Source organism: Amblyomma americanum, chromosome 7 (assembly GCF_052857255.1).
Source record: "Amblyomma americanum isolate KBUSLIRL-KWMA chromosome 7, ASM5285725v1, whole genome shotgun sequence".
NCBI lineage: Eukaryota > Metazoa > Arthropoda > Arachnida > Ixodida > Ixodidae > Amblyomma > Amblyomma americanum.
Window position 1 is genome coordinate 7,307,139 of NC_135503.1, and position 25,357 is coordinate 7,332,495.

Genomic DNA, 25,357 nt, shown 5'->3' on the forward strand with positions numbered 1-25,357 from the left:
ACCTAATGACATCTACAGGGTCACGTGACCACAACTGACAATTCAGAGAGCACTGCCAAATTTGAAATTCTTCATGAAGTTCCCCCTATTGATTGAGAGAGGTCACGTGACCATGTGCACTACCATAACCTGCTGACCGGATTGATAGCAAACTGTCCACCATTGCCAAATTCAATGTAGTTGCCACCAGCCCACCGTGGCACTGCGCACGAGCCTTACAAGAGCTCGGGAAGACCAATCCGAGTCTTACAAGTCCCACCGGTAGCTGTGTTTGAAACAGCCACCTGCCGGGACAGCATTGCTTAACTTCTGCACCACTGTACTAGTAGGGGTATAAGGATTTCCCACAATCAATGAATGCGACTGAGGGGGTTGTGACGACATCAATACTGCATGTGCACTAGTGGACCAATCACACGGCACCGCCAAACTTGAAAATGTGAGGACCCCCAAAATTTGGAAGCTGGCCCACTTCCAAGAATTTCAAAGGACCTCCAAAACTTTGGAAGTAGGCCGAGCCCAGAAAATGGATTAAGGTGGATTAGTAGGCCAGATAAGGATAACCTCATATGATAATCTAATGGAAGGTACTGCAACATTCTAGAAGGTGGTGACTCATGCATACCATGCAAAGGCAATGAAACCAATTCAAATGCGAGTTTTGGCAGGAAAATCTCAAGAACATCAGACTAAATGCTATTGCATTTTCTTCTTTCGGAATGTGGTTAAGAAAGCCCCAAGTTTTTAGATTTCAAAGCTACATTGCTCTGAAGCTAAACTAACTATATAAGGGAACTTGAGTTTTGCAATAGTTTTTATTTTTGTGTGTCTGCGTGTGCCATAATGTGCTGTACGGATTACATACATTGCTGCTGTTCTGTGTATTCATACGTGTAGCCGCATAGTTTTTTTTTATCCAGTGTGACCAGTTGTTCGCATGCATTGCGCATTACCCTTATTTGTGTTGGAATTGCTTGTTTTTCTTTTGTTTGTGATTTCCACTCCTGCAATGGCCCTTCAACAGGGCTGATAGCATCAATAAAGAAAGAAGAAAGAAATACCTAGCACTTCTATACTGCATGCTATAAGTTACTGGTTCAACATACTACTAATGACCCTGAACCTTCTCAAGTGTAGCCGTGATGGACTCAGAGGTAGACTGAATCTGGATATTACAGCGAATATTGCCATCATTTTGTCAAAGTCACACCTCAAAGTATGCAAAATTCACCCTGTTTGCTTTACATGCTTTAAGTAATGGGCACCAATGTCATGTTGGATTTTGGAGTACAACGAAGTAAATGCCGGTCCATTACTGCATACTGCAAATTTTTGCTGCATGGAATATAGTTACTCCTACCAAATGCACATCCAATGTATTCGTTCGCACATGCCCGTTAATGTTTATGAGTGCGCATGCGCACGCAAGTATGTGGGCCAAATGTCTCGCTCTGGCCATTGTTCTCAAGAAGCCTAAGCTCTGTTGCAGAAAAACACTGCACACTTTGGCAGGTGAATCAGTCTGGGAACAGCGGCCAAGCAAAACATTAAACATCAGGTTTAAAGATACGGTCTTACTTCATTTTCTCCACGCTTTTGAATCATGCAGTCATTTCATCCTTCCTGGCATTACCTGCTGAACCTGGTACGAAAGAAGCTCTTCAACCAAACCGGGGGAGAACTGGTTTGCTGAGGCGTCGCTGGTAAGCAGGGCCAACTTTCCATGACGAGCGTCTCCGCATGTCAGAAGCTGCCTTTTGTCTGAGAAAGGAGGGGCAAAAAAAATGCACACGTGACCAATGCGATTCATGTGGCAGAGTATGCATTAGCATTAGTGTTCCGGCTGGATAAAGCAACTGCTGCCGTTGATGGGTTCAAGACCGTGCGAGTAGGTGGTGTGATCCAGTCTATCAGTCACCGTGTGACATGCTGTACCCCACCTCCACTTTCCCGATCCAATACAGTTACCACAGTGTTACACGCTGTACCTCTTTTCTCACCCGCTGCCTCCCATCCTCCCTTTCTTCTTTCCCCACTCTCCCTTTTCTTTCCTGAAAGTGAGAGGGTGATTTCCTTCTCTCCACTTTGCTTCCTGCCAACCACGGCTCAACATGCCAACGACAATGGCGAATACTTTTTGCGATAATGGGCATCCTAATGCCCACACATAAAAAGAAAAAAATTGGCACTAGATGCCCACTCGGGAATAATTTTTGCATTTTTTCTGATGAGCCCTTGATTATGCTGTCTTTAATAAAACAATGAATAAAAACAAAAAATTTCAGCAGTGATCAAGGATTTTGTTAAAATGAGGAAAAAGGAAATTGTGAAAAGGCCATTTGCATTATGCATTCATACTGTAGAGACAGCAAATAAGGGCTAAGGGCTCTTTATGCACTGCGTCATATTCCTAGTTTAAGGCAACGTCAACCACAACCTTCACCTTGCATACCAGTGCAAGTTTTACCGGCTGCTTTTTTAGGCATGCTTCAATTAATCAAAAAAAAAGCGTGTAGTATAAGCAATTATGTCAACTGGAAAATTAAATGCAACTGTGGCTGCACGCTAACATTTTTAGTGTATAATGTTTTCTGGCATGTAAAGCAGGGAAGTCCACAACATGCATTGTTTACTAGATGGGATACTTCACTCTAGGCGTGCCACTGTATCTCTTAACTGACATGTTATGACATCACATGTAAGTTTTCGTATCACGAGTACTAGTTGGTGGCTGCTCTAGAAAACCAAACCCACAACAAAAAAAAACAAAAAAAAAAACAAAGTGTAAAAATAAGGAAATTAAGTACCATATAAGACTTACCACACCGGTAAGTCTTATATGAAAACACCCAACGCATGTGACGAACACCCAAATTGTGTGTTTAGTCCAGGAAAATCGAAACATACTTGCACATGAGAGCAGCCTTTTTAGGGGCTCAAGAAATAACTGAAAAATTTTTCTGTAACATTTCATGAATGCCAAGAAACAAGTATGGCAGCACCGACAAGGGCTTCAAATTGGTAAAAAATTGGTTTTTGAAGAAAGGAAATGGCGCAGTAATTCCCTCACACAAGAATGGCACCCTAAGAGAAAAGGAGAAATTGGCAATGAAAGAAGAAAGAGGTGCAGTAGTGGAGGGCTCCGGAATAATTTCGACCACCGCCTGGGGATCTTTAACCTGCACAAACATCACACAGCACACGAGTGCCTCTGCATATCACCTCCATCAAAATGCGGCCGCTACGGCTGGGTTCGAACCCAGGAACTCTGGCTCATTAGCCAAGCGCCCCAACCACAGAGCCACCGCGGTGGGTCGACAAGGACTTCAACAATGAAATTCCAGTTCACCTGACAGGAAAGCAGTGTGGCTTTCTCCGCAGACCACTTTTGCAATCCTGATGCCCTCGATGAAAGGGATAAGCTGTGGCTTGTTGGTCTGCAGCGTCTTGTTTCCCAGTCCCAGCTGGCCATTCCGGCCGTCACCAAAAGCGTATACTTTGCCCTCGGCTATGAACAGAGGGAAGGGGAAAAAAATTTACTCAGAAGGGACAGCCTAAACCTTGTACCAACACACCAAGCAGCTGAAAAGCTTTTATACTATAAACAAAACTTCTCTAGGTGTTGCTTAATCAGGTACAGTCGTGTAAGGGCAGCCATTATCTCTTGTGCAACGAATGCATGTTTCAACATGCTCTTTAGCCACTGTTTGTTGTCCTCTCCTTAGTATAAACTTCTGTAGATATCAGACAAAGGTGCAAAAATGCTCTCATAGAAATAATTTTCAGTTTACGAGTTAACACAGTCAGGAGCTGCACAAAGAAATCTAGTCGTGTTACATATGGCATCATTACTATACTGCTTTTAGAGCTTCCACAGCTGTGTTCCCCCATGGCACATTCATTTTATGTTCAGCTTAAACTCGAAAGGTTGCCAGTTCAAAACAACTCTTTTGAACACAGACTTTTTGTGAAAGTTAGATGGCCCGAAGGATGACCAGATTTAGAATTTCACGATAAGGTTAACTTTGGTGTCGTTACATTCGCTCCTCAAAAACCAGTGCAATACATTCACTGCAGATTTTATGCTTTAGAACAGATGTAACTTAAGGAACAGCAATGGGGATAGTTGCAGTCATCAGTGCCACCCACGTTTTCTACACGTGACAATAATGATACATCACAATGAAAGAGCCAGCTAGACAAACTATTATACTATAAATACTCCAGTGACTTCACCTTGCACAAAAGAAAGTTTGCCAGCAATAAGTGGACCTAAGCATTTAGCACAGCTACAATAAATAAGGCCAGCTGAAAACGAAAGGAGACAGGAAAAGAAGCTCCATACCTGTCAGGGCCATTGTGTGAGTTCCACCGCAAGAAACTGAGATTATTTTCCCTGGTATCGTGGAAACTTCGGTGGGTTTGTTGTAGCGCTTGCAGCACAGGGTCTTTGGCAGGCCAAGCTTCCCTCCATCTCTCTCTCCAAATGTGTACAAAATGCCATCAACTGCAAAGGCACCGCCACAGTGGTTATCACATGTCGGCATACCAAAGAGGCACCACTTTTGCCTCTAGTTTGCCTAGACAGATTTCATTGTCAAACATTAGTCAGCTCTTCCTCACAAGAAGGAAGAGGGCTGGAAGTGGAACAATATTATGCAGGTTGTTTCAGCAAAGGTGAACCAGAATTTTCCAAATACAGGCTTTGTTGAGTTATAGAGTGAAGGCTTCTGAAGGCCGTAGCTTCTGTGACGTACTGTTTGTGGACATCAAAAAAAAAGGTGAATCATGCTACTAGTAAGCTGGCTAATAGGAAACTTTTCTCAACTATTACCAATAGGCGTCTGTCTGCAATTGGAATTTGTAGCCGGAGAAGAGCCGTATCACTTTTTAGAATTTTTAAAACGCGATTACCCTTGGCACAGAGGCATAACAAACTGTCGCCACTGCGCGCCCTTTGCGAAAAGGACTCGCGCCCTTGGCGTGCACGAAGCGATGCCCATCACAGCATGTCACTACAGCACTCATGTCACGTGACCTTCTTCTCTTCCTCATGTGAGCTGGAGCAGTGAGCAGCAACGATCATCGCAACACGGGCGGGACAGGGACGGTCGCGTGACAGGTGTGCCACACAATAATGTGTAGTGGTGACATTCCTTTGCACACACTGTGCATTTGTACACATGAGCGACATTTATTCTACACTCAATCGTCGTCACTCGCCAAGTCTTCAGACTACGAGCTGGTGAACATCATTGAACGCACTTCTCGTCCATGTCGAATTTCCTGCCCGCTGCACACTTGCCGTGTTCAAGAGAAAACTCTGCGACTTTCAATTTCAAGCTAACAGTGTAGCTATTAAGGTATTGCCCATCATGCTACAATTCCAACGCTCGGCGGCAGTTCATGAGAAATAAAAAAATAGCAAACTGCTCAGAAAGCCACAGCGCTTGTGCAGTTGACAGCCACAAAAAGCTGGAGCTATTCGAGTATATTATACTGGAGCTGGAGATACTGATGTTGATATGGATAGCAAGAGTTCAGAGTGGAAAAAAAGTTGATGAATTGATGACCCGCGCCCACACGCACCATTAGTGGGTGGCGCTTAGAAGCTCCTGCGTGCGCGCATTTCGAAGGCTATTCCCACGTGGGTCTTGGAAAGGTTGGGTGTGGCCCTTACAAGGATTTTTTTTCTTCAAATATTTCCTTTGGGAAAACAGGGTGCAGCCCGTACATGGGCCCGACCCTTACATGTGTTTATATGGTATCCTAGACATGTGGCTATGTAAACAATAATTCCGAATTAACAATTTCCGCTACCCTTGATAGGTAAACTCCCGCATTGTTTTCTGAAACAGACTAACCATTGCAGGCAATGGGACTCACCAGAAACAATGGCTGTGTGGTAGTAGCCCGTTGAAATGCACATTATCCTGATGTCGACTTTAAGTTCCAGCGGCGAAGGAACTGTGGTCTTGGTCCCCAGGCCCAGCTGGCCTTCTTTTCCACCGCCCCAGACGTAGGCTGTCCCTTTGTCTGCAGCACAACAGGCAATCATACAACGCTTTAATGCATGCCAAACAGCAGACTGCATCAGCACTCTCTGCTGCTGGTCAAAAATATGCCCTTCACTTCTAAAGTCCTGGTTTGAGTTTGAATAAATGAGACTAGACAACGGCCATGCAAAGCAGGAACAGCAAGCACCAGCAATAACAGCTACAGCAAGTAATCCAAAGTGCTCTAATGTCAAACAAGTCAAAATATTGCTAAGCAGTGGCAAGCCAGAGAATATCGCAGCAACAATAGCAGACAATGAACAATGGCAAGGCCTCCCAATATGCATAACAGTTCCAAGAATTTAACTGCATCATAAAATGCAAGGCGGACCCTTGAAATGAGAAATCGAATTTTGGACTGCAATAAACCATGCAGAGATAAAACAACAGAAGAAATAAAAGCCACAAGTGTGTTGTTTAGGCACAAAATTCCAGCTAGTAGCACTATACCATTGCCAAAGCGATAACAATACTCAACCCAAACTACAGTTCCCTGTGAGCTCTTTGTGATGAAAAATTTCAGCTGTCGAGCTCAACAAAAACAGTAGAATGATGATACAGTCATGTCCAGGCACCAGAGCTGCATGTCTCAGCTTGTTCAAGGGAACTGCCTGATTCATGTGCCATCTCAGTTCCGTGTGAAGTGGAAAAAAAATGTAAATCTAAGCTTACCATCTTAACGTATTAATCAGCGAAAGCTGTTATAGCTTTGGTCTAGCCATTTAGCCTTGGATTTAGCGGTGGAATCTAAATTGTAAGCTGTAGGAGAAAGCCCAGCTGTGCTAATACGAAGTGGCTAAATCAGATTTGGCTGCCCACTCCCTCTCCTCCCTCTCGTTCTTCCCTCTTCCTTCTCTCCCCTAAACGCAAATAGGGGAATTTCCCTCCCTCCACTTTGCCACCTGAACACCGCCACATCCCACAGTTAATTAAGTTCAATTAAATTAACTGCCCAATGAACTAAATGACCTCACAGTTGACCCTGTAGATTCGACGGTAGAATGCAGGGCTACATGGCCAAATACAAGCTATAACAACTTTTGCTGTAAGAAAAGGAAAAATCAGTGCTAGCAAACCTGTAAGTGCTACAGAGTGCTCGGCGCCAGCAGCCAGTTGCTTGATTTCCAGCCCGGTCAATGCAGTGATAAGAGCAGGCTCGGCATGCTGGAACTCCTGAGAGTTGAGGCCCAGCTGATGTTCGGTGTTGACGCCAAAGCCATACACCCTGTGATCATCTGTTATGACAGAACAGGAATAAAAAGAACAACGTAGATTCGAGGCCCCGTTTTTCAAGACGAAGTTCATTTCCACACTGGAATATGAAATTTGCAGCACATCCTTAAAAAAGCAAATTCCAGATAAGGACATGTACAACAGAAAAGAAACTGTACTTCAGTAAAAATAAAAACAAACAAACAAAACTATATTTTCAAAAACCACAAATGTGCCCAAACTGATTACACGAGCGAAAAGAATAGCAATATACTTCCCGCTGCAGTACAGTGCCATCTGCCCATCTACTATGTTACTCTGCTACACAGATTGCGGTAAAGATCTATGGCAGAAAGCACTTCCAATATTCAGGACTCTACATGTTAATGCACTTCTGAAACAATACACTGTGTAAATGATTAAATGATTGTCATTAAGTGACAATAGCAACATTCAAATCATGGCAATGATGATCCGTGTGATAACATTAATCTATTCAATATCAACATGTGACGAGTACCATAGCAGAGCAGCAGTTCACTCTTGGAGAAGCTAAACAAAATGAAGTATTCAGAAAAACAAAGGGTAGAAAACGTAGTGCAACGACAGGGACTCAGAAAGAAAACACACACAGCGCTTTCTTTTTGAGTCCCTGTCTTTTTTGCGCTACGTTTTCTACCCTTGAAATAAACCAACAAGCCTAAGTATCTACCCTTCAGAAAAATAAAGTTTACTGTAAACTGGCCATACATTACTTCACCTAATTGTAAACCCAACATACGGTTCCCTTCAAAAACTAAATCACAGACATTAGTTTGCTTCATGAATAACTTGTATGTAGAGTTTCCATGCACGAAAAATAATTTCATGTATAGATGAAGACCAAACCGATGCAGTTGTTCTCACCAGTTGCAACCAGGGTGTGAGCACGCCCGCATGCTAGAAGAACAGCCCTTTGGTCTTTCAGCGCTGAAATGACAAAGCATTCAAGCTGCAGAAAACTATGTAACAGTTTTCATCACACCAAATGACTTTTTTTTTGTGTGTGAGAGTTGCAGGAAGTGTGAGGCCACTCAAAAAGTGAGTCAGCATATTTATGCAAACTTTCTCACTCCGATCACATTACACACTGCATCTTCTGCACTTGCTGCTGCCTGAAAATGTCAAGCTGTGGAAGAATTTTCCTTCATACATTCAAAACACATATTGGCAACCCCACCAGGTATTCGAGGGGTTGCATTTCTGAATCTGAATTCAGCTCATTCAAGCAAAACAGTCACGCATGACTGGCAGGCGAAGGATCTTTACCTTCATTTTCACTCAAGGCATGCCAAGGAACACTTACACTCCTACATCTACCACTTTCCTCTTCATCGTCTTTCATGTGCACCAGCAACAAAGACACTTCCAACTCCTGCTTCTACCTCTCTCTTAATAATGATTTTTCGTTTTAGCAGACACTAACAGTCTCTCAACACCACCTGCACAAGCATCTGCAATCTACTGAAGGTGTATGAATGTGCATCAGTATAAACGGGTCATTCTGAGCACACTAAGAAAAAAATGCTACAAACTGGGCACGCCACTCATTGTTTAGAATGCTGCCTCACTTTTGTCGTGACCAAAGTGGCCGTTTCCAGCAGCAAAGGCAAACAATCACAGTGCCATCTAAGCAGACCATACTCCTCCTGCCATTTGAACTCATTTTATTTGTAACGTAACTAAACTATCATTCGTGACAAATACTTTTCCCACTAGTAAGCTGTATATGCTCTGCAGCCCTCACATAGCCCTCAAAGAAATATCTCTTACGTCTTTGTGCATGCATGCACACATATACATGTACACACAAGTTCATGCATACAGGGTCAACAATTATGATGTGCATATCCTAGTACTTATGCATACATCACACATTCAGATGTGACTGCAAGTGCATTGTGCACTTTTTCAATGAGTTTTGCCAGATATATTCAAAACCATTCATACCTAAAAACCAGCCACTTTTATGCCTTACATTAAGCACAGGTGCAAGTCAGCCGGCTTCTCCGACCAATCTTTCTTTTCAACAGCTGTCCCTCATATCTGTCCTCAGCCATGCAGCACATGTATGCACAAAGTGAAGCTTTCATTTGTGCCATTTTTAGGCAGGCTTGTGGAATGTCTGTGGAATGAGCCCATGAGCACAAAACTTGCTAAGCTCGTTCCACCATTAGTAGTTGAAACACGCAAACAAAAAAGGCTTAGCAAAACAAGTTCAAAAGCATCAAATGTAGTAACATCAGTATCTGCCAAGGCATTCACAACATATTAGGCACACTGAGGCATTCATCTGAGCAACACCAATCTCTGGAGCAGCCCTGAAACATTCTTGCTGGTCCTTGTACATGTTTCATCTAATCTCTAGCTATCTTCTATAGGGTCTGCCCAGCAGGTGTTTGTTTGATCACAGAAAATAACAAATGCCACCATCTGCAGGTTCTCTCACAAAAGAGAAGAAAGGTCAATGACAAGCCCACCATAAAAAAAAGAAGATAAGATAAAAAAACAGACAGGTGTCAGCAGCATGCTTACTTATGACAGTGAGCATAGTGGGCGTTGCATGTATTGCACTGGTCGTTGCCCTGTACCTTCTACAAGCTCATTACCAGTGCAGTTAGGAAAGGAATAATCTAATCTCAAAGAATGGCACTTCAGGACCCCTTCAAAACTCAAGAAAAGCGACAGGGGTTTGCCATGATGGTACCTTTTATGCACTTGGGTCGCACAATAGTGTTCTTGTGACCGTGCCCCAGCTGGCCGTATTCGTTGCTTCCGAAGCTGAACACACGGCCTCCGGCTGGAAAGAGCATGCAGGAAAGAAGCACACTGACAATACTGCAACTCTACAAGAGCACAGAACAAACAGCAGTTAAAGAAATTGAAATTTTCAATAGTAAAGAATTGATGAGCAAGGCTTCTTGGCACTACAGAGCAGGCACACATATTTTTGTACACTAATCAAACAGCCCCAATGCTTCACTCAAACGCACCTTCACTGGCTCTTATAAAGTATTACAGTTTAAATTCCCACATATCCTTACTGTTGTCCTGCCAGACAAAAGGGAAGAACAAGGAATTAAAGCACCATGAGCCAGTTTAGCACCATCCTATAATAAAACAGTGTCTTAATATATTACCTCCTTTACTGCTCATGGTCTGATCATCCCGATTTTTTAAGAACTCAAGCATTTTTGGTGAAATGTTTTGCAACATACTGTAAACAATATACTGCCAATTTAATAAGGCCACTAAACTTAGATCAGTACAAGTACACCACTATGCTAACCTTATTAATTAGCACAGGCACTAAATGGAGCAATTGTTTCTTCTAATCAACAACTGAATCCACAAATCTTTTTGGTGCACAGTGCACTGATGACAAATATACCAAAACTGCTTATGTGAAAGCACTGCCATCACAAATCTGTGCAGTTCATTCATCCAATACACAAGACTACTTGGAATGGTGTGCTTGTTGCATAGCATGCAGTGTCACCACGAATTAGCTTCCTTAGCGGGCTGCTATTACCAGCAGTTTTTGCCACTAAAGACATGCCCAGCTTATCCTGGTGGTTTATCAACACAGGAAGGAATTAGCTGAGTTTATTATAGACTGAAACACATCTCACGGAGGATAAATGACAAGGCAGACCCACCAGGTGAAGACAGTCACAAATATAATTCAACCTAAAATAAGCCTCCTGCATGTTGGATTTCTGGTGTAACTTATTGGCCACGATAATGGCGGCCAGTGATGGCAGCACAACTGTGGTAATATCTCGCATCAGAACAGTAGTTAAAGCAGTGATAAAAATAGCTGTGGTTATCACATTACGGCACTGCAATCACCTCTTTGCTCCAGTGGAAAGGGTTCCGACTATTAAACTTTTTCTGAGAGTGCCTAATGCATAGGTTCAGTAGAACCAGTCCTACAGACTAATAAGGAAAACAAATAAAACAATTTCATCAAGCAGAGCAGGAGAACAAAAGAGATACGCAGCCAATGCGCTAAGCAGTCATCAAATATATTGTAGCAAAGGTACAGGCAACTGCGTATTTGTTTTTCTCGCGGAGCTGCTGCAGCTGCAAAAGTCATCACAAAACTGACACCACGCTAGGCAGGCGGCTCACATGCTGTGCGGCTGGACATACCAGTTATGAAGACAGAGTGCTCATCCCCGCAGGCCACGTGAATGACAGGATCGTTTTTCACCCAGAACATTCCGGGCATGTTGCCAGCAAACCTTGTCTTTCCAAAGGTGCATACTGCCCCAGAGCCTTTTGGAAGATGAACACGAGAACCAAAGAGACTAAATAATTGTGCAGAAATAGGTGTTTGTGCACTGAAGTAATAAAGTGCCTTTCTTTTTTCCCCAAATCAAGAAGTTGTTAATAGCCAATACATTCAACGTAATGAAAATGCTTACTGGAAATGCATGATGTGCACAACTTGCATGTGTAAACAAGCCATGCGTACTACAAGGCCAGGCTACACATGGCCTATCTCTATTATAAAGGAAACACATTTATAGTGTTGAAACACAACAGTTTATGATTGTTTTACAGAAGTGCACCGATTGTGCCATTCATTTATTTGACTCTTTTTGCTCATCTCTCTCCCTACAAATTTTGGTCCTCTTTTTTTCAAAGAAAGTTTAAACTGTGCCTTTTGACAGCAGTTTTAAACCAGTGATGTTTGCTATGCATCTGTGCTTAACTGATATTACATGACACCAATAACAAGCTGGTAGCTTTATGATTCCCTTATATTCTGCAGTTCATCAAGATGAGTTTAATTAAGCACAGAGAAAATATAACATTTCATACCAGTGCACCTGATCAGAGAACAAAATGTTAAAGTTTGAACTAGACAACATGAGCTCAGATCATGCTTGCTTCTCAAATGAAAACGTGCCACAAGAAATTTGCTATAATAAGTAATGACACATGCAAATCAATTTCAGTTCCTGCACAAAAATTAAACATAGCTTGAGGTCAGTTTATTTGAGAAAGAAAAAAAAATGAGCACGAGTAAATTGTGTACATTAAGCGTACAATTTGCGATGAGTAATTCGCATGACGGCCGTAACACATGAGCTAATGATGAGCACAATGGAAGCTGCCCCCTAGACCAACAGGTCGAGTTCCGCGTGCCACTACACAGACGTGCGACCACATTCCAAGGTATAGCGGCGCTACGCGTACGCGCGCGTTACCGACGCGGCGCGAAGTGCGCTACACCACGCAGAGAGCGCGCACCGGCCACACCCCCGGTCTGTCACAATCAAATAACCTTGGCCCGATTCCAAAATAAGTAGTCTGTAAGACGGCAGGGAGCCGCGCACCACGTACTGCCAGTTAGCAACGACGGCGCGACTCTCTTCCGCTCGCAGAAAGCAAGAATATCGGGCCAGTCGAGCGCGCAGCGAGGGAAAATCGTCGCGAACTAGCGCTCATATGCCGTAACGGCGCGTTCCCTCCCGCGCAGCCCCTCCCCTCTCAAGCGCGGCGTCGTAATTAATCGCGACGAGCGCAGCGTACGAGGGTCGCATTTTACGCTCGCCCTGACCTACGGCGGCGAAGCGTGCTTCGAGACGTCGCGCACAAGCCCGTGAAAAAAAAAAAAAAAGAAGAAAAACGTGCTCTTCCGGGAAACCCGGAGACAGCGAGCGCCGTTCGTCGCGCTAGCTCGGTCTGCATAGCGACCGATGTGGTGCGAACCCGTTTGCGTGCGTAGGAGTGGTCATCTTCGCATAGCGGTACACCGGAGAAGCATGCTCCACGCCCCGATCGTTTGATCGGGTGCGGTGGTTTCGGATAGGATGCGCCGGTCGGCACTGGCCAATAGATGAAAAATTCAATCAAAGAGCGAAACAGGCGCCAAAGAACACGATGAGCTCGAGATGCGAGCATCTTTCAACAGTAGCAACGGGAGCGAGCTTACCTGGGATGTCCTCTTCCTCATCAGCTGTCATTTTGAGTTTTCGAAGGGGTCACAGTAAGCAGTCGACGAAAATGTATCGAAAGTCACACGGGAGACGCACAAAAATCGTGGAAATGGTTCGGTTCGGGATGAAACATGCACGCAAACCCAAGAACGCAAAAGGATGAAATATAAGGCACCCTCCCTATGCTCTCTTCCGTATAAGTGGATTCGGCCGGCCTTGCATGGAGCAACCATGAACAGTTTCGTAACCAGTAAAAGGTAGACGCAAGAATATGTAGAAGAAATTATTTGAATCTTATTTGTTGCAAATAATTACTCACTGCAATTGTTACTTTTTTATTGAACCAGTGACTAGTAATTCAGTTGCTATGTTTTAGTGCATTTCAGCCGGAAGTGGTTCAGGGCTTCCGGTAGGGAGACGATGTCGTCTTGCCGACCTCGATCAAGGATTCCTCAAATTTTGTACGAAGAATAACAGAAGACATGGCTTCTCGTGGCGGCATCCACGTTAGCGGCACTGATGGCAGTGATTTCAATCATCGACAAAAAGTGGCATCGCACTACCAAATCAGGTTAGTTGTGTGCAACAATTGTCTTCGAGCAAATACCCTTAGCAAGCGTTGCTAATATTAGGAACAGCCGGAATAACTTCTGGTACAACAAGGCATCGAAGCGAATTGGGCGATAGAAAAACAGTGAGGACACGGTGTTTTGCGTAATTATAAAGGGGCGAAGCGACAGCAGGCTTATGTGGTGGCTGGCAAGTGAAGGAACCATGTTGTAAAATTAGCGCGGCAGGCAATACGTGGCACCGCGTTGGAGAGATTTTTCTTGGTTGCCGAAAACTTGGCTAGGCAGCTGCTGCGCTGTTTCCTATGTTTTTCGCGATGAAGCACATTACCGTTTCCCGCTCGGCAATGTGGGACGTTTGCATGAGTGATAGAAGTTATTCACCAAGCCCGCAGCTGTCAGGTTTCTGCCGGCGCGCCCCGAACATCCAAAAAGCATGCTCTCTATTGAAAGTTGATGCTGCGATTTATGAACGTGCATTGAACATGGACTGAGCACTGCTTTCCGCCTGCTTTGTAAGGATATTGAACCTATTGCCTCTAGAAACGCGATAGTTGGCGCAAGTGATGTCATCGTTCCTGTCCTGCGCACTGCGACTACTACATGCAAGTGAATGCTGCGGCCAAGTATCTCGCGAGACCCGCCAGTCGTTCCGTGCTGCCGCTGCTTGTCGTTCATAAAAATCGTCATTCAGAAAACCGGAATTGCCGGTTAGTTTCGTTTTCGCTCCGCACTTTGTCCTTCGTTTTACTCGAAAACGAATTTGGTTGCTAGGTGCCACGACTTCTAGAGCTAAATAAAAGAATGGATAAAAATGTTATTAAGCTCTGGTTCCCACACAGTTCGTGGTCGCACTCGGAGATATTTCTAAACACCGAAGGCTGCACAGCACGTAATTGAAACTTGAGCATGTGAGACTTTTTAGATGCAAGCACGAGAAGTAGTTTTGCACTGGAGCAAATAAATTTGCCAGTGTCCTGACTGCTGCATTCCTTTGTTCTATTCCCCGTCCTTTCAGTGCCATCTACAAGACACGACTAAAGTTCTCAATGCTGCTGCACTTCTTTCTCTTCCTGGCCATGTGTGCCAAGCTCACCGAGGATGTGCTTGATCGGCTGGACATCTTCATCCTTGAGCTGGAAGAGCTGTACATCCCCAAGCCCCTGCTCTGGGAGTGGGTGTGGCTTGCCAGCCTGGTCTTCATGTTGCCTGGCCTCACCGCCATTCGCCGCAACCGCGCAAGCAGCATGAAGGTCTATGCCGTTGGCACGTTCCTCCTGGGACTGTGCCCTGTGTTCGGAGCTGCGGTCTACTTCTTCCGCGACATGTACGCCTTTGTGCAGCACGGTCATGCCGTCCAAGGCGTTGAGTTGTGGCAGGGCTACCCTGTGGCTGTGCTCTGGTACGCCTTCCTCACCGTGGCGTTCCAGGTTCACTTGTTTTCGCTCTACTTTGCCGTGAGGCTTGTCCTGGCCTGGCAACGAGGTGTTGCCATGAAGAAGGCCAAATAGGCTGCCTGTCCGTTGCCCCGTTGCTCCACCGATAAAACACACCCACCACAACGTTCTGGATGGCTGCCCCCTTACAAACGATTTTCCGCCTCCCTTCTTTGCTCCTACACGTGTAAACTGCACTGGACCAGTGTCACAGTTGTCGGCTGCCGACCAAGTGCCAGCAGGTGTGGCAAGCCTGTCATCTCGTCGCCAAGTACCGACCCTTCCACCCTACTCAGGAGCCCTTGATATACACTCTCTGTCCACTACTGCCATCTCTCTTCCCTTCCGACAGCGAGTACACTTCCAGTGTGGCATTTGTTCTTGAACTCCATGATTTCGGCAATGTGTTACTAGTGCAGGCTCGAGTCTTTTCCTGATGCTTCTAGTTGTATGGTCATAGTTTTGCTTCTGACAGGGCATCAAGCCTGGTGCACATGTTAAATGAAGGTAAAGTGACACATAAGCTTGATAATGTGCTGAAAGGAAGCCCACTTAGTTGTTTCTTGTGGGGTAATTTTTTTTTCCATGCCCAAGGATGAACTGCAGCTAGTCTCTGTCCTGTGTCTTCCCCTACTGTTGCCATGGCACTGCTTCTAGTGGCCCTCGGGAGCTTTTTGTGCGGAGAAAAAGTGCAGCTGCACTGTGACATCCCTGAGCTGAATAGCGGCTGGTTACACCTTTGACGACCGGGAACTTTGGCACTGCTGCTGTGCCTGTACTGTAGTCTCCTATGTGCTCCCTGTGAAGGCTCACGGACAATGCAAGTTTGTGAGGAGAAGCAACCATTCTCGAAGCGTGGCGTCTCCTGACAATTTTCGGGGGACCACGGGAATGCCCATCCGTGTCATGTGCCGTGCCTTGCCCATGTCCAGTCGGTCTTGTGCGTACAAAGCTGTCTGTTGTGTGATGTCTGGAACGATTGGTGGGAGAAAAAACTGTGATGAAGATGTCTTCTTTGCACACAGCTGCACATGCCGAATTCTGCTGGCGAGAAGCGCTGCATAAAAGATTGTGGGCTGAGATTACAGCCCCAGAAGCAGCCTGCTCGAAGTGAAGGACTTTATATACCTGAGAATTTTCTACTAACGTCCAGCACAAGTGCCGAAGTTAAAAGGTTTTTTCCCTGCCTTTTTTTTTTCAGTCACACTTAGTGAAATTCTTATGATGGCAGGTCACTGAACTCCTTGCAGACAATGTGTGTCAGATGATTTCTCCATACTTCTAGTTGGAATTCAGATATTTGCAACTTGGTAGGTTTAGGGCTACATTTTGTAAGTTTAAACCATTTTACTTTGCTTGTGAAGTTTTCCAGTTCATCTTGCCTAAGCTTCTTGTACTTCATGTTTGTGAAACCTTAAACTTTGTGCAGTTTTTGGCTATGACATAGTCTTATTTGTCAGAACCTATCATTTGCAGTGGCAATTATTTTTTCGGTACATGTTGCAGCAGAGAAACTCAGACAGCTTGGTTTGTAATCTTTAGCAGAGGATCTGCTTTTTTGTTGTTACTTTGGACGACTGTAGCCTGCAATAACATACCTTGAAGTGCTTTTTCACTTTTCGCATTGTCTTGTGCAAAACAGCCCAAAAATGCATTGATTGTATGGCTGATGATGCAGTGGGTCATTTATTTATTCATGCAGTAAGCTTATACAAAAGCAAATTACTACTCATGCAGCCTTAGATCGAACGCATCAGTCTTTACACACATTTTGCATCCTTTTTCTGAGCTGCTACTGGGCCGCTTTTGTGCAGAGGCTCTGGAAAGTGAGAAAAATTATTCTTGTGACCCTCAAGAAAGTTAGAGCATAAAAACCACCCTGTGATCTCCTTGTGCAAGGGTAGGCAGGGGTTTTCGAAAAGGTGTGAAGTAATTGACTTATTTTGGTCAGTGGCTCATGATGCAATTGTTTCCCAAACATATATAACAGAAAATGTTGCTCTCTGCCCTTCTTTATAGGCTGCCGTGTAGGTTTCGCACCCAGTATAGACCTATCAACCTGAGCATCATCATACTGCTCACTGGACTGCTTTTTGCACCTGGTGCTACCAGCCGCTCTCTGGGCATCGCCAATTTGTTTGCTAAGTCACTGTGCTCAATGCCGCAGGCGTGGTGGATTAGTAGTGCCAGGTGCAAAATGCAGTCCAGTGAGAAATATGACTGTGCCCAGGCTAGAAAGTTTACAGAAGAAGCAGTTATGATAGTGAAAGCTTGCCCATTTGGCTATGCAGTAACAGCAAAATAAATAACCGTAGCTCATTTATGTGAAAAAAATATCTACCCAAGGCCCTTGTTTCTCTGACAGTGTTATGAGTAAAATGGAAACATATATGAATTGCTTCACAGAACTGACATATGCTGATATCTAACATTCTGAAAATGTTTAATACTTTTTCTTTTGTTTCATATTACATTGGAGTGCTGATTGCTTTCATGCACTGATTATTTGCAGAATAAGAGACAACTTTGAGGTTTGAATTTTTGTCATATGAAATAATTACTAATTTATTTTTTACAGCTTATGCCACAAACAGAAAAGGTTTTGTTTGCCGGCGGCAGCTGCTCAAGGTTGCCTGAAGAAGCAAAATACTCAAAAGTGACCATTGTTTGTTACGCTTTTTCCACAGAAGTAATTTTGACCTTGTGCTCGTGTTTGTACAGGATCCTTTGTAGCTTGGCATTCGTAGGCATTGCCGTGGAGTGATTTCTTTTTATGTGCCAGTGTGATTGTTGGTATGCTCTTCATCAGGAGAAAACTTATGATGCATGCTCCTGATACATGGTGGGTTTACTTTGCGACAGCAATGGTTTGCAGACTGCAAACACTGCAGGGTGTGTTTCATTACTAAAGTGAAAGTAACATCTTTCAGCCTAATTACTGCCAGCTGTTGTGACAACATGGAAATGTGAAACTGTGGCGCAATAAATTATTCCAATTTGTTGGTACTTTTTGCACTGTGCACCATATTTAGTCATATTAAGCATCTGAAGTAGGGGTGCATGAATATTCTAAATTTTCAAACAGCGTAGCAGATACATAACTGCTCGATTCATTGTGTTAATAACAGTGTATGTTCAAAATTTTTTTAAACTGTTCGATTGTGCTTTCAAGTTTTTGATTAGTTTTTGGATGATTCGCATGAAGGAATGCCACAGTTTTCTTTGACAACTGTTTCAAAAATGATCCACTTTGATGCCATGCAGCATGCTGCCATGGTCGGTCTACACGGAAAGGAGGATTCAACGCCGCGATGCAGTATTCGTGTGGCGCTTTTCGTAATGTTTGCGCATGGCCTCCGAAACTGGGCGATGCGGGAGGGTTTGGGCATGTATAGAAAACACTACCTTGATGCCCAATATCTCTGACCGTGGCTCGCAGTCATAGCTCTTGCCTGTCTTATCTATTGAGCTGTATTGTTATTGCTGGTATGTTTGACGTCTTTGTCGGTGTTATTTTATGCATATAACTTGATGGTTGTGGGGTTAAAATACTGACTTAGAGTTGGATCCCTCCAATGGTAAGTTATAGGGTCGCCGTTAGGCCTTCGTTGTCTTACATGAATATTAGTTATGTTCAAGTATTCACACACTTTACATTCTCATCTCAAGTCCTGAATATTCATACAATTGTTTGGTTTGTTTCTTTCACTATTCAATTTGTATTCAATTCACTTTTCAGCTGCACATTTGTATTCTGTTATGTAGCAAAGCATCACAATTTGGATCTGTTTCAGCTTCTAAAAAGTACTATTTGCACACCACTAATTTGAAGGATTTCTTGAAGCCATTTTTGTTTCAGATCTAATTTATGGTTTGGCAATTGTGGGGTGCAGTTGAAAGCTGTAGAAAGAATTTACCAGTAATACAAAGAAATGAGCTAACTGTACATGAAAACCATTCAGTGTGACTCCCTCTTATAACACCCATTCCTTATTGCATGCAAGTAGGCATCTCTGCTTTAGGAAAGATGTAAATAACCCTGAGCTTACATCGCAACTCTGTGTGACAGTCTCTTCCTCTCTCTCTTCCTCCTGTTCTTTTACTTACTTTTTGCTTTGTCTCTTGTCTGTCTGAACTGTTGTGCTCTGGCTAGCATTGTGGTGCAGTCAATACAGATCAGTTCGACTTTTGCTGTGAAGTGAAAACAAGCATTAATGTGTTTCCACAGGATGCACTGAAGGCGGAAAAATCGGATGCACATTTGTCTCAACGAAAAACAATGACATAAAAGGTTGCAGTTGTATAATTCTGCATAGAGTGCCACCAAATGTGTGCTTAAGGGCAGACTTTCACTCAACGATACAGTGCACCTTAAAGAACAACACATTGCTCATTATGCCTCAAGAACAAACAAAGCATTCTCCTTATAGAGGAAACTTTCTTTATTCTTACCTCTACTATGATCTATCCAGTGGAGATTCATCTTATTTTTTTTACTTCATGGTTGTAATCAAAGAAGCTCGAAACTAATTGTAATCGTATGGCAACCGAATGAATTTTTCTTAAACGTGAAAGAGGTGGGGAGGGAGAACTCAACCCTGTGGAGAATGATTTTCTCATTCTTTTTCTCGCACATTATTTCAAACACAATCGTGTTGTTTCAGATTATTGTCTACATCAAACACAGGATTCCTTTAAAAATTCGATCTAAAAGTATAGGAAATTTCACGCTGTATATCGAACTACGACTTCGCCGGTCGTTCGATACATCGAACTGCGCGCCGCACCCCTGCAAGTGGCGCTTCTCCTAACGGCGCTCTTCAGTCAGTTTACGCGCGCTTCCTAGGGCACCTGCCGCCGGCGCTCGAGCTGTGAACATGGTGAACATGGCGTGTGCATTACAGGGTGGCCTTCAGCCTCTTGTACTCATTTTCCACGCCATATTGCTGTCATGCGGTGAAGCCAACCTAACTAAATCCAGCGGCGGCTCTCGCGTGGCGTGCTGCCGAAGGCGTTGTGAAAACCAGCTGTGCCTTGGTTATAATACATATTACTCTCTTTATATTGTACTGGTAACAGGAATGGACATCTTGGATGGGTAGGAGATAGTTATAAACACTGTACGCAACGTCTTCGATGCGGAGTTCGCTGTACCTTTAGACAACTCGATCGAGAACGAAGCGAAGAATTCTCCTCAAAATGAGTCCACGGCGTCGACCGATTCTCCACCTTGACCGATTCCTTGAACCTGCTAGCGTGAAATCGCAGGGGGAGGGGGGGGGGGGGGGGGAGATGAAAAGGAAAAATAACCATGGCTTATTCGGATTAATCGCGGCGTCACGAAAATCGGTCGACGCCGTTGACTGGAGGGCCTCCCTTGAAGATCATCTTCATCTACGTTCTTGACTTGTATACGACTGTAGAGCTGGGACACTTTATTTTTCATTCTTTTTTTAGTCCCACAACTTTTTTAGCAAGTAGCAACGTCTTACGAGCGGTGCACTGCCTGCACAACTAGTGCCGGTGCAATGTATTCTGGATTACAGATAATTGCTCATCTTTGCCATTTTTTATATATCGATGTATCGAACTATTTTCGATATCCGGGTTCAACTGTATTCTTTCTCGCGTCATGTCGCAAAATGAACGGGCACATGACATGCAGCAAGCAACGGAGCTCAAACTCCGCACGGTTGCTTTCTGGCTTCAAGTCATGCCGAACACGGTTAGACAGACGAAAAACTGTACCTGGAGACTTCAAACCGTATAAATTGTCACGCATATCGCTCTTTTGATTAAGGTCGTACGTGTTGTGTATGTAATGCTGCTGAACTTTAAGCTCTGCTGCACAGGACGTACAGCGCAAATTGACCGGTCTGAACCAGCTCGCAAAAGGGCTGCAGCGCACATCCCGGCTTTCGTGTGCGCGTACGCTGACCTTGGCCGACATCGACAAGGGGCCATTGTCTGTAGACGTCATTTTGGGGCTCATGAGCGAACCGCACCGTAGCGTGCTAGGTGAACGACAACGGCAGTGATTGACTCCCTGCAGCGCGACGCGCTCGACATACGACGAATTCGACTCTCTGTGCCGTGTGCAATGGGTCTTTACTCCCGAGTTCAGGGGTCATGTTTTACTCCCCGTTTAGCCCTCGTTTGACTCACTCTTCACTAATGCGCTGCAGCTGACTGGACGTTGCTGCTTCAAGTGCTTGTCGCGTTTCTTAAAACTTGCGAACTAATGTTACGCCGTCGGCTGCTGAGGAAATCGGTGGGTTGGCTGCAACCGACGTTGTGGAGATTTAATAATGTTGCGGCTTTGAGTCACCATCACGATCATATAAAGAGGGGAGGGGGCAATTAAGTACGTTCGTGGTCACATATAATGCGATGAAAAAACAAAAAGAGGCATGGTAACGCTACACATTTCAATGAAACTGTGTGTAACGAAAGCACAATGTGAAACAAAGGACGAAAAGAACACTCATGCGATTCATGTCCTCATGCGTTTACAAGATATCCAATGTTTTATGAGCACAATTCGCTCAAAATAGTACTCAAGCAAAGCAAAATGTTGCCAAAACGTCGCCTGAATAGTTTAAAATGTCAGTTGATAACGTTGTCGTAATGTTGCTTCGTTACCATTCTTGATCACCAGGTAACGGTACGCACTATACGTACGTTAGTACAACATTTGGGTAACATTGATATGACATTATCTTGACTTCGGATTGACAAAGAGTGCAGAAAACGTTTCCGTTTAATTTGTATCAGTAGTTGTGCAAAACATACGCATGTCCTATGTGAAAAAAAAAATAATAATGACCCTCTGCATAATCTGCAAAGGTGAAGAATAATAATAAGAATACTTACAAAGGTGAAGCGCAAAAGAACATTTAAAGCAACTCACCGCAAGGTGCAAATTTTTTTACGGTGCATTAATGCCCGTAAATAGCATATCAAGATTTCCGCAGCGATCAAGTCATACAACCAAGCCATGCACGAAACAATGCGCCACAGAAACATTGCAAACCATTATCGAAAACAGCGCTGAAAGACATGGACAGGAGGATGAGACACACACTCATTGTTTTGGATAATGCAGAACCAACTAGCTCAAAAGTCACTTTGTTACACTTTATTACAAACCAGGAAACCCCATCGCGCAGCGCACACATAAACATGAGAGTGACTTTCAGGGAGGTAATACACGGTGTTTCACCTAAGTCTTTGCACAGTTTTTAAAGATATGGTTTTTGAGTTAGAAGAGCGCTTTCTTTGACATAGCATTGTCAGCGGTGTAATACATCAAAATACAGCTAAGTCGTGCTAACTAGCTGGATGGTTAATTAATATTTAATAGTTAACTTTTTAACGATTACTGGTAGGCTCCTTAATTATTAAGAGGCGTGTAGCCCTCCGTATGGAATTGCCAGATCAGATTTTAGAATTTCGAAAACGCGGCTACCCTCGGCGCTGTGGCCCAACTTTTGCTCTTTCGACGAGTTACGTGCACTGGAGAGTTTGCTTTGCCTGCAAGGTTCTCGAAAGCACATGCATTTTGGCTCAATGTAGCCAGAATTTGTTGAACCACAGCGCTGAGGGTAACCGCGTTTTCGAAACTTTACAAACTGATATGGATATTACTTACGGTGGGCTACGTACACGCCTCTCGGTGATTAAGGAGCCAAACGGTTACAGTTAAAATGTTTGCTCAATAGTTATCCAGCCTGCTAGTTACAGCGTTTTAGCTGTATTCTCATATACTAAACCGCTGAAAATGCTACGTCGAAAAAAGCGCCCTTCTAAATCAAAACGCCAATTTTTCGAAATTGTGCAAAATTTTGGGTGAATCAATCAATTATTTATTTATTACAGATACCTGCAGCGCCCGGAGGCATTAATGCAGGAGGGGGGGGGGGGGGGGGGACACAATGACTTCTGCTCGTTTGGCCGAAAGTACAGAGGATAACAAAAATACAAATACAAAAAATACAAAATACAAGTAATAATAGATGAGGAAAAGCATGCACTGAAGGAGAACAACCGCGCTAAAAATACGCTAATGAAATGAAAAGACACGCGCAAAAGAACTGCGCGCACGTCACACATTAGATAAGAATGCGCGGAATTGACCTTCCGTGCAGCACTCAGTGACGCCGGCCGGCAGCCTGTTCCACTCATTGATCGTCCGTGGGAAGTACGAGGCTTTGTAAATATCTGTCTTACATTTAATCTCTCGAATCTTCCACTGATGATCAAGTTGTCTAGAAAAAAAAGTGTGGTTAAAGCAGGTACCGGTCTTTGTCAGTGCTCAACCTTCCAAAATAGATGCGATGCATGATTTGCAACCTCAAATGTTTCCTGCGGTTAGCTAAAGATCCCCAACCAAGGTGGTTTTTAAGAGACGTGACACTAGTTGTAAAGCTGTAATCATTGGAAACAAATCTCGCAGCATTATTCTGGACGCGCTCGAGCATGTCACATAAGTATCAATCAATCAATATTTTATTTCTTCCTCAGAAAAAGATTAACGGAGGACGAGGAGGGCTCGATGAAAAAGTGGAAGTTTCCACTTGAGCTTATTTACGCCCGCCTCGGCTGCGGGAGGTGGTTGGTTCGAAACCCACCGCCGGACACCCACCGGTAAAAATGGGTACAAACGGCCCCCGGCCTGGCGCCCGGCTTTCTTTAGGGGTGTTCGCTTGGGAGAAGCTCCGTAAACCCCGCTGCTGTGCCCCTCGTGGGCCACGCCCCAGTTTCGAACGACCTCGCAGCCTGCTAAATGTGGTACCCCTTCGGCCAACGTGGTTCGAACGGCGAGCACGCCAAACTTTGATCTGTTGGGACAACAGCAGTGGAAGATTTAGAAATATACACCTTTAAACATTAGAAAGTGTAACAGTCAGTACGTATAATATGCAATACAAAATAATATACACTCATTCTCGAGCCACAAATAAAGGTCAATATATACAAGGCAGCCATGGAAGCACACCAATTTTACAATGGAAAGTGAATTTCTAAAATACATGAAACAATTTCATACACGCTCACTCTCGCGTTACAAAGGAGTTGAGAATATTGTTTCTAATGGTGCTTATGTTTATTCCTTGACAATGAAGGTGGTCTACTAGGGTCGGTAGGGCATGACGGAGCATTTGTTCAGATAGTTTTAAACGTAAGGAATTTTCCCAGTTAGACTGGTGCGTGCATTGTAGTGTCGTGTTTGAAGCGTCAAGTTAGCAAGTGTACGGAGAATTTCATGCGAGTCATGCTTATATCGCTTTGCAAGGTAGAATGACTACATATGATGGATGGAAAGAATGTCAAATTTAATGAAAAGTTCGGGCGTGTGTTCACGATAATGAACATTTGCTATGCCGCGGATCGCTTTTTTCTGTAGAACATGTATGCGATTTAAATTATCAATTGTTGTTTTACCCCACACTAAGAGACAGTAGTTAACATGTGAAAGGAAAAGTGAATTGTAAATGTGTAATTTAACGGCCATCGGTAAGTACGATATATATTTACTTATGGCCCCAGCAGCTTTTGCTATCTGTGTGGTCACGTGGTCAACGCGCGTGTCCCAGGACATATTTTTGTGAAAGTGGACACAAAGACATTTGACAGAATCTACGATTTCTATATCTGCGTCGCCTAAGGTGAACGTCATCTCTGGAGCGCTGGCTGCTTGTCTGGTAGTGAAAATAATTGCCTTTGTTTTATTAACATTAATCTGTGAAGAATATATTGCGCTCCAGGTGGCCAGTTTTTCAAGAGTGTTGTTTATTGCGGATTGAAGGGAATGGTAGGGACGACTGCAAAAAATATTGTCGTGTCGTCTGCATATGTCACGTATTCTGCGTTGCAACTAATGCTCGTAATATCATTTATATGCAAGTTAAATAATAGGGGGCCAAGTATGCTCCCTTGGGGGACACCTGCTTTTATTGGTTGGCAAGTGGATAAAATTTCCTGCGTGGAGACGCACTGCATTGGGTTGGGTAACACCCTGTTACCCAACCCCCACATGAGGCCCTCATTTTACAGCCAGTGACACTCGGCAGTAGAGCAAAGGTTTTTGCAGT

General features: G+C 44.0%; 2 protein-coding genes across 2 annotated transcripts in view; one reads left to right on the forward strand and one right to left on the reverse strand.

The window, feature by feature from the left end:
• Positions 1–13,461, reverse strand: part of LOC144098364 (X-linked retinitis pigmentosa GTPase regulator-like) — a 30,847-nt gene extending 17,386 nt beyond the window's left edge. Inside the window, exons 1-9 of the mRNA XM_077630952.1 lie at positions 13,255–13,461; positions 11,463–11,588; positions 10,015–10,107; positions 8,175–8,237; positions 7,133–7,291; positions 5,887–6,036; positions 4,346–4,507; positions 3,350–3,508; positions 1,634–1,761 (exon numbers count right to left, since the gene is read on the reverse strand). Coding sequence (XP_077487078.1) covers positions 1,634–1,761; positions 3,350–3,508; positions 4,346–4,507; positions 5,887–6,036; positions 7,133–7,291; positions 8,175–8,237; positions 10,015–10,107; positions 11,463–11,588; positions 13,255–13,285 — 1,071 coding nt within the window. The 5' untranslated portion in view covers positions 13,286–13,461. The remainder of the gene's footprint in view (positions 1–1,633; positions 1,762–3,349; positions 3,509–4,345; positions 4,508–5,886; positions 6,037–7,132; positions 7,292–8,174; positions 8,238–10,014; positions 10,108–11,462; positions 11,589–13,254) is intronic.
• Positions 13,462–13,634: 173 nt separating this feature from the next.
• jagn (jagunal) lies at positions 13,635–18,269 on the forward strand. The gene is made up of 2 exons (XM_077630954.1): positions 13,635–13,829; positions 14,846–18,269. Exons 1-2 carry the CDS (start codon positions 13,741–13,743, stop codon positions 15,336–15,338), a joined length of 582 nt encoding a protein of 193 aa, XP_077487080.1. The 5' UTR covers positions 13,635–13,740; the 3' UTR covers positions 15,339–18,269.
• Positions 18,270–25,357: the final 7,088 nt, after the last annotated feature.